The following is a 9270-nucleotide window of genomic DNA, read 5'->3' as shown; positions in this document are numbered from 1 at the left end:
TCTGCCCTGAAGCAGCTTGGTCAGTGAGATCCCCTGCAGCCTCCACTGTGGTCTGCTCACTTCATCCACAAGAATAAATTGATTTGAGAGAAGGAAGTAGATGATGCAGAGATAGAGGTAAAATTCTCATCCTGCCTGAGCCTCTGGTTATAGTAATTTTTGAGGTCAAGGTCATGCTAGCTCTTTGGTTGTATAAGTTCATTAATTCCTCTTTTTCAGCCAGTTGGTATGAGTTAAATTTTTGAGACTTGCAAGCAAACCGCCTTTCCTAAATGATAAACCTACAGTGAGAGAGGGATGGCTGAAAGAGGACTTTTAAAAAAAGCGTTCGGAGACAGTACCTGATAATGGCTTAATTTGATTTCATAGCAACCCACTGAGAAACACATTATCCTACTTTAGATGAGAGAAGTCACACTTATTAGCTAAGTGGCTTTCTCACAAGCAAGAGTGTTCTGAATTTAAAATGTGAAAACCCAAATTCGTTGGCTTTCTTTCTCGTGAAACACATTGCACATAGAGTATCCTGCCTTATATTTTTAAAAAACTGTTATCGAATTAGAGCCACTTTTTTTTCAAGGCCTCACCACTTCCTGTTTCTCTAGCCTCAAACAATTTTCTTCCATGCCTGATGAACTCAATGCTCTAGTGCAGCGGTTCCCAACCTTTTGGCACCACTGACCAGTGCTCCTGTGAGAATCTAATGCCTAATGATCTTAGGTGGAGCTGAGACAGTGATGCTAACGCTGGGGAGCAGCTACAAATACAGATGAAGCTTCGCTCCTTTGCTCACCTCTTGCTGTGCAGCCCGGTTCCTAACAGGCCATGGTCCAGTACTGTCCACGGCCTGGGGTTTGGGGACTTCTGCTCTAGTGTCTAAATAGGTATTGGACAAAACCTGCTTAAATCTAATTGGTGGTGCCTGTGATAGGATACTTTTGAGCACTGGCCATGTGATCATTCTTCCTTCTCCTAGAAAAGCAGTCATTATTGTTCCTAAAGCATGTTAAAACTCTGATGTTCCATCACAAGAAATATTTTATAACTTAAATGGAAATATATAATGCCATGTAAAATTCATGACATTTTTTCTTTCTGGAACACATGTATGCTTGCTCTTTTGATGTGGGCATTAACAAACAGGAAAAAACTATGTCTGTCTGTGCCACAGATAAGGGTAAAACAGTTGTAGCTGCATTATTTTTGCCCCAGGGCACGTCCCCCATGAAACAGTTACTGATTGTACCCATGGAGCTTCACTATCAGCCTACTTCCTCTCTTTTGTCTGCTCTGTTTTTTGGAGTTTTGAAATTTTCTCTCAATGGCTCTGAAAGTTTTGGTTTTTAAAAGCATTCAAGAGAAGGGAATGTGTTATAAAACTTGGTAAGATGCATAAATACCACGAGTAGACCTTTGGGTCTTAGCTTGTTCAAAAATATCTATTGAGTATCTATCATGTGTCCTGCTGGACAAATGGAGCATGTCCCCCAGGGCTATTGTGTATGGCTGTACTCTTGGATGGTACCTACTCAAGTGGTGCAGTGCACAACTTCCACTAAGGCTGGTGGGCCTTGCCCTCATGGAGATTAAATCTAGTGACTTCTAGAAGTCTTGCTTGAACTTTCTCTCTTCCGCATTAGAAAAAGTGCTCTTATTACGTGGTCCATAATACACCCAATTATAAGACTTTACCCTTTTATTTATAATGGTTCCAGTTGGATTGTAAACTCAGAGATTAGTATTATTCATCACTTTCAATGTGCTAGGGATGCATCACTGAATTAAACAGTCAAAATTCCCTGGCCTCTAGGATCCGATACTCTAGGTTATTTTAGCAAAAGGAGAGAGAGCAAATAAGCTAAATGTGTAGTACGTTAGATGGAGATAAATTCTATGGAGAAAAATAAAGTATGGAGGAGGGTTTTCTCCTCACCTACTTTACATCTTTGCTTAAATGTCCCCCACTTCCCTCCCCACCCTTGCCCCACTTTTTTACTTTTTTTAACTTTAAGATAGGAAACTATGAAAGTTCGGTGTAGAAGGAAGATACTGTCTAAAAAGAAAAACAACATTTAGGAATAGAATAGTAGGCACACTTAGCAAAAAGCTACCAAGGCGGTTATCAGATCTCCACTTTGCAAGGAATCAGACCACAACGAATAACATTTTATACAGAATATACAGAAAAAGGGCCTGGCCCTTTCCCTCTAAAACTGACACTCTAAGAGTCTTTATAAACACGTTTTTACAAAAATCCTGGAAACCCGCCTGTTGTAACATGCCTGATTTTGTATTATTGCAAAATAGCACCCCACGCCTTTTACTATCAGCCTACAGACCTTCTGCATCTAGCTGAAGTGTCCGAGGTTGTCATTTAAGCTTTTCCAACTTGCCCTTATAAAGTGTCCTCATGAGGAAATGGCATCTTGGATTAATCGAGAGACTTTATAGTACTTAACACATATTTGGTATAATACATCTTGAGGACAAGATAAGCGTATTGCTTCCCTCCTAGTATCTGGGCCTCGCTCCCCAGTGTTTTGACAACAACCCGGGTAGGATTCCAGGCTAAAGCACCCCTCCCACTCCCGTCTTGGGCTCCGCTCGCCCCGCGTAGCCTTCTGGAAGCCGTAGGCCGTGGCTTTCTTCCGCTCCAGAACTACAACTCCCGGCAGGCTTTGTTCCTCGCCACCTCCCTCTTAGCGCACGGCCTGCCGGGAGGGGGCAGGTAGCGGCCGGCAGGGTCCAATGGGTGCTGGCTCCCGAGGAGAGGGCGGAGGAGAGGAGGGAAGGAGGCGGACTCCGGGCCGCGGCCCCATTCATTGCCGCTGCCGGCCGGGAGGGGGTCTAGTGTTTTGGGGGTCATGGAGGCGCTAATTCCTGTTATCAACAAGCTCCAAGACGTCTTCAACACGGTGGGCGCCGACATCATCCAGCTGCCTCAGATTGTCGTGGTGGGAACGCAGGTGAGACGAGGGCAACGTCTGCCCAGGCCAGAGCCCGGGACGCGGGCCTGGTCGGGGCTGCGGCGGCGCACGCTCCCGGGCCAGCCTTTGCGGCCTATGGGAGGAGGGCGCTGCTTGGGACCTCGGGGCCACCCCGGCTCTGCCGTGCCTGCTCGCCTTGGTCTGAGATGCCCTGGGGCTGGGAATCCGGGCCTTGCCGGGAGGCGAGGGGCGGAGCCGGCGCGGCGGGCCTAGCGGGTCCCATGGGCGGGGTGGGGGAGGGATGGGTCGGCAGGCGGAACTGGAGTCCGCCGGGACCGGGCGCGGCTTTTCCCACAGGCCGCTGCTTCCAAGGGCACCTGGGGGACGCGGTGGGCACGCGGGACTCACTGGCTTGTGGTGGGCCGGCTAGCCCCTTCTCGGTTGGTTTCAGGGTGGCAGGGTGTTTTATTTCCCTTCTTGCCTTGCTTAGGGGTTGCAGAGTCAGTTTTGGGACCGCAAGCCCTGGACTGAGATGGACGCTACTATGTAGCACCTGAGTATTTTTCTGCAGTATTTATAATCCGTCCAGTTTGGAGAACGCTGAAGCAGTAAAAAACCAAAATACCCCCAAATCACTTAGACCCGGGTGTTAGGAAGTAATATTCCCATTTTTCTGCGTGGGCTGTCTTTTTTGTCTTTCATCTAAATTGGGCATCAGGGTTCTCTGGTCTTTTCATGTTGGGTCTCAGATAACGCATAATTTTTTATATGCAGAAATGTGGAAGAAATGTTATTTCTAGAGTGACAGAGAAGTGTGTTTCATTTTTCTCTGCCTGCTGTTTTTCTTTATTGAAGAGGAATCATAGGACCTTATCAAGGTTCAGAGATGCGCGTGCTGGAGGCTACTTAGCATATTGATTTTAAGTGCTTTCATTTCTTAATGATCTTTTCTGTTGAGAAGGGGATGGTCTCCCATTCGTTTTTTCACGAGGTGCATCACTACATCTTGCTACAAGTTGAAGTGTAGAGTATAAATATTATAACAAGAAACTTAATGTTTAAAATGCTACATGTCTAGAGTATATCCAAACTGGAAACCTTGGAAACTATAGACATCTCGTACTGTGTGTGTGTGCGTGCTTTTAAATAAATAGAAATTATTTCAGAAACAAATTTCCTTGGTCTGTTAAAAGATCTGTATAAATTCTGTTCAGTCCCGCCTGCACATATTGAAGTGTTTGTAACTCAATATTTGTAATGATTGGCCACCCTGAATCACTACCATATAACAAATTATGAGCAATACTTTAATGAGCAGGTTTTTTTTCACTGCTGTGTTCCTATTCGTAGCCCCAGGAACAGTCTGGGGTATGTAGTAGGTGCTCCATAAATATTTTGAAATATTGTTCACTGTAACTAGAAAATACTTTAAAACATTGGAACTTTTATCATCAAAATCTGTTTTTGTAAATAGAATTAGAGGTGATGATATAAATTAAATCTTCTTTGGTAGTATTTTCAAGGTGTTTCCTATGGTAGACTGGAAACTTTCCATAACATTCTCAGTGCTTTTTAGGCTTGAAGAAATAAAAGAATATCTATATTGTGTGTATGGACTAGAGTATGTCAGTATAAATAGTTTAAAATCTAGAAGCATTTTTCTTACCCAAAATAGTTTATTTCAGTGAGTAAACCTCGCAGCATTGGAAGGGGTAGGGAAGACTAGAAAAGATCTCACCATTATGAAAGCCATTAACATATGCTAGCAAAAACCCTAGTGACAGTTGATGTTTGAAATTACTCAGAAGGAAAATTACTCAGATTTTAGATTTGCTTTAATGAAGGTTATCTTCGTTTAGGTCTTTATTAACTGAAATTCAATCCTTTATTATTCAGATGCAGAAGAAATAAGAACAAATGTTTTTCCATATTTTCAATGTTGAAAAAAACCTCATCACTTGATTTGAATACAAGTACACCACTATTTTGTCATCTATACCATTTAATGTTGTGTAACCTACGTAGACCACACACCTTCACATTCATATTTAATGGAGTAGTGTACAGTGAGTTCCAGACACGAAAAGTGTTTTTGTATTCTGTACTTAGTTCTGACACATAAAGTCAGTGGCAGTGATCCTGTCGTCTTAATACAGATGTAGTCTTTTATACATTACCTATACCTTAAATGGCTGAAGGTCTCGTTTTCTTGAACTTTTTAGAACAATGATTCTCAAACATAATATGTATAAGAATCACTTTGAAAATAAGTTTCCTGGACTCCATCCCCAGAGATTTTGAGTTTCTAAATCTGGAGTGAGCCAGGCACAACAGGTGATGTAGATGATTTCCTAGATCCTAATTTGAAAAGTATATTAGTGAGTCTTTGATTTTAAAATGCATGAAACTGGAAAAATCAGGGAAAGGAAGCTGAGTCTAAGGGCATACCACCAGTAACATGTTGATCTCGGTGGCTTTCTTGCTTCAAATTATCAACTCCCAGTCAATCTTTATTGACATCTAAATGTTTTAAACTTTGATTTCTTAAATTGCTGAATACTTATTTGGAGCCTAGAGAGCTAGAGGAGTTGAGAGAGAATAATTGGTTTACAAATTGGTCATTTAGAACTCAAATTCCTTACACAATCATTCACAGGTTTTATGATTTAGATAAATTGCTTTCCTCTTTTTCTAGTTGAGATCATCTGTGGAAAGAACAGAAAAGAGGAGAAAGAGGTTGATACTTTTGAGCATGGTGTACTTTGCAGATGTAAGAGGAGATAAGACTTGAATAACTTTTGTGAGTCAACTTGAGAAATTTAATCACTATTTCTTAGATTGAGAAAGGGAAGGATGAGCCGTCTAGGTTTGTAATCCAAGCCACCACCCAGAATAGGAATCCCTATGCAGATAGCATGAATTTGAGACTCTAGCTCAGTGTTGTTAGCTAGTAATGTACTTTTCACTTTCCCTTTATTTCAGTGATTTCAGCATTTTACCTTTAGTAATTCAGACAAATGCAAAAAAAAAAAAAAAGGAATTTGAGTTCTAAATGACCAATTTGTAAACCAATTTTTTAAAAATTCAACATTAAAAATATTGAAATATTCATATAAAATTCACCATTATAAAATCTACAACTTAGTGGTTTTAGTATATTCACAAGGTTGTACAACCATCACCACTAATTCCAGAACAATTTTCATATTCCCAGAAAGAAACTCAGTACCTATTATCAGTCACTTCCCATTTTGTCCTACCCCAGCCCCGGCAACCACTAATCTACTTTCTGTCTCTATGGATTTACCTTAATCTACTTTCTGTCTCTATGAATTTACCTATTCTGGCCATTTCGTATAAATGGAATCATACAATATATTGTCTTTTATGTTTGGCTGCTTTTGCTCACTGTGATGTTTTATAGGTTCATCCATGTTGTCACATATATTAGAACTTCATTACTTTTTATGGCTGAATAATACTTCATTGTTTAGATATGCCAGAGTTTATTCAGTGAGTCTGTTCTATTCATTAGTTGGTGAACATTTGGGTTATTTCCACTTTTTGGTTACGATGGTTTTATTATGCTGCTGTGAACATCTGTTTTCAGGTTTTTGTGTAAACATGTTTTTAGTTCTCTTTGTTATATACCTAGAAGTAGAATTGCTGGGTTGCATGGTAATTCTATGTTTAACTTTTTAAGGAACCACAAAACTGTTTTCCACAGTAGCTGTACCATTTTACAGTCCCACCAGCAATGAATAAGAGTTCTAATTTTTCTTTGTCTTCGTCAGTACTTGTTATTGTCTGTTGTTTTGTTGTAGCTATCCTAATGAAGATGTGAAGTGACATCTTATTGTGGTTTTGATTGCATTTACCTAATAACTAATGCTATTAAACATCTTTTATGTGCTTGTTGGAGTCATTTTTATAATCTGGATATTAGACCATTATCAAATACGATTTCTACATATTTTCTCCCATTTTGTAGGTCCTCTTTTCACTTTCTTGATAGTATCCTTTGATGCACATACCTAATTTTGATGAAGTGTACTTTATCTCTTTTTCTTTTGTTTGTGCTTTTGGTGTCATAGCTGAGACATTGCCAAATCCAAGGTTGTTAAGATTTATTATTATTATATGTTTCCTTCTAAGAATTTTATAGTTTCAGCTCTTACTTTTAGGATTTTGATCCATTTTGAGTAATTTTTTGTTTTTGGTATGAGGTAGTGGTCCAACTTCATTCTTTCCATGTACCTTTGCAGTTGATCCAGCACCATTTGTTGAAGAGACTATTCTTTGCCCCCTGAATGGTTTTGACACTGTGGATGAAAATTAGTTGATCATTTTTTTCCCACTGCTCCGTATATATGTTCTTAAGCTAATACCACATTGTTTTGATTGCTGTAGTTTTGTAGTAGGTTTAGAATCAGGAAGTGTGTCTTCCAACTTTGCTCTTCTTTTTTTTTTTTTTTTCAAGATTATTTTTGCTATCTGGAGTCCCTTGCCATTCTGTATGAATTTTAGAATTGGCATTTCCATTTCTGCAAACAAAGCCATTGGGATTTTGATAGAGATTGTGTTGAGTCTGTAGATTGCTTTGGAGAGTATTGCCAACTTAATATTAAATCAAATTTAGAATTATTGGTTGATAGGCTCCCTCCCCCCTCTCCGTCCAGCAACTGCCTCTGGCTTACATGTTGATGAGAAATCTGTTGTATTTGTACATGAGTTACTTCTCTAATCCTTTCTTGTTGCTTTTAGTATTTATCTTTATCTTTCAACAGTTTGATTATAATTACTGTGGATCTCTTTTTCTTTATCCTACATGGAGTTAATTGAGCTTCTTCATTGTGTAGATTCATGTTACTTATCCTATGCTTTTCTGCTTTTATGGAAAAGTGGGCATTTTTATGGATATTACTTCTGCTATTGAATTTCATGACCTTTTAGATATCTAGACAACACTAGGCTGGTACTTTTATTAACCAAGAAAAACATTCTTCCCTAGGGATTGTTAGGTCTGCAGTATTTTAGCCAGTTTGAACTCCGGACAGTTGAAGCGTTACAATATATTGAGTTAAATGTGCAGTAATTATTCAGTACAAGAACCACAGTTTAAGACCAAAAGTTATGAAGTGGTTTAAATTTTAGATTTAAATTTTGCTGACGGGTAGAGAAATTTTGACAGAGATTGCATTGTATCTCTCTGTAGATCACTTTGGGTAGCATGGACATTTTAACATTTATCTGTGCCTGGGCTTTTGTTCATTTGGTGTTTTTTCATTACTGCTTCAATCTTGTTACTAGTCGGTCTGTTCAAATTTTGTTTCGTCATAATTCAGTCTTGGCAGGCTGTATGTTCCTGGGAATTTATCAGTTTTTCTGGGTTGTCCAATTTGTGTGTAATTGTTTATAGTAGTCTCATGATCTCTTGTATTCCTGTGGTTATCAGTTGTAATGTTTCTTTCATTTCTGATTTTATTCTTAAGTCCTCTTGTCTTCTTGGTGAGCCTAGCCAAACGTTTATTTTATTTATCTTAAAAAAAACTAGGTCTTAGTTTTAATGACTTTTTTTTTTCTATTGGCATTTTAGTCTCTATTTCATTTATATCTACTCTGTTGATATTTTGTTCCTTTATCACTAACTTTGGGCTTAATTTGTTCCTTTTTTTCTAGTTACTTGAGGTATAAAGTTTATTTGAGATCTTATTAATATAGGCATGTATTGCTGTTTTGTGATTCTGTTTTGCTATGAACTTCCTCATTAGGACTGCTTTTGCGACACCCCAAGGTGCTGGTATGTTGTATTTCTGTTTTCATTTGTCTAAACATGTTTTTTGATTTCTTTTTTCATCCATTGGCTTTTCAGTAGCATGTAGTATAATCTGCACATATTTGGGAATTTTCCAGTTTTATTGTAATTGATATCTACTTTTGTACCATTTTGGTTGGAAAAGATGATTCATATGATTTCAGTCTTCTTAAACTTATTAAGACTTGTTTTATGGCCTTAAATGATCTGTGCTGAAGGATGGTACATGTGAGTTTGAAAGGAATGTATATTCTATTGCTTTTGAACAGAATGTTCTGTGTTTATCTGATAAGTCTATCTGGTCTAACTTGTTTAAGGCAAATGTTTATTAGTTTTCTGTTTGGATGATATATTCATAAAAATAGGGTATTAAGTATAATAGTATTGCTGTCTATTTTTCCCTTTAAGTCTCCTCTGTTGGATATGTAAATATTTACAAATGTATAACCTATTGTTGGATTGACCCTTTATCATTACATAATGGCCTTCTTTGTCCCTAATACAGTCTTTGTTTTAAAGTCTGTTTTG

General features: G+C 38.7%; 1 protein-coding gene across 8 annotated transcripts in view; it reads left to right on the top strand.

The window, feature by feature from the left end:
- Positions 1–2706: 2706 nt before the first annotated feature.
- Positions 2707–9270, top strand: part of DNM1L (dynamin 1 like) — a 39774-nt gene continuing 33210 nt past the window's right edge. For 4 of the 8 annotated variants that reach the window (XM_036236663.1, XM_036236662.1, XM_036236659.1 and 1 more), the window contains exon 1: positions 2784–2966. In XM_036236663.1, coding sequence (XP_036092556.1) covers positions 2865–2966 — 102 coding nt within the window. In that variant the 5' untranslated portion in view covers positions 2784–2864. Of the gene's footprint in view, positions 2967–9270 lie in introns of all 8 variants that reach the window. The other 4 variants (XM_036236665.1, XM_036236661.1, XM_036236660.1 and 1 more) reach the window with 2 other exon arrangements.

The sequence above is a fragment of the Rousettus aegyptiacus genome, unplaced genomic scaffold, assembly GCF_014176215.1.
Source record: "Rousettus aegyptiacus isolate mRouAeg1 unplaced genomic scaffold, mRouAeg1.p scaffold_m13_p_2, whole genome shotgun sequence".
In the NCBI taxonomy this organism is placed as follows: Eukaryota; Metazoa; Chordata; class Mammalia; order Chiroptera; family Pteropodidae; genus Rousettus; species Rousettus aegyptiacus.
The sequence above is the reverse complement of the archived record's forward strand: the minus strand, read 5'-3'. Positions and strand labels throughout refer to the sequence as shown.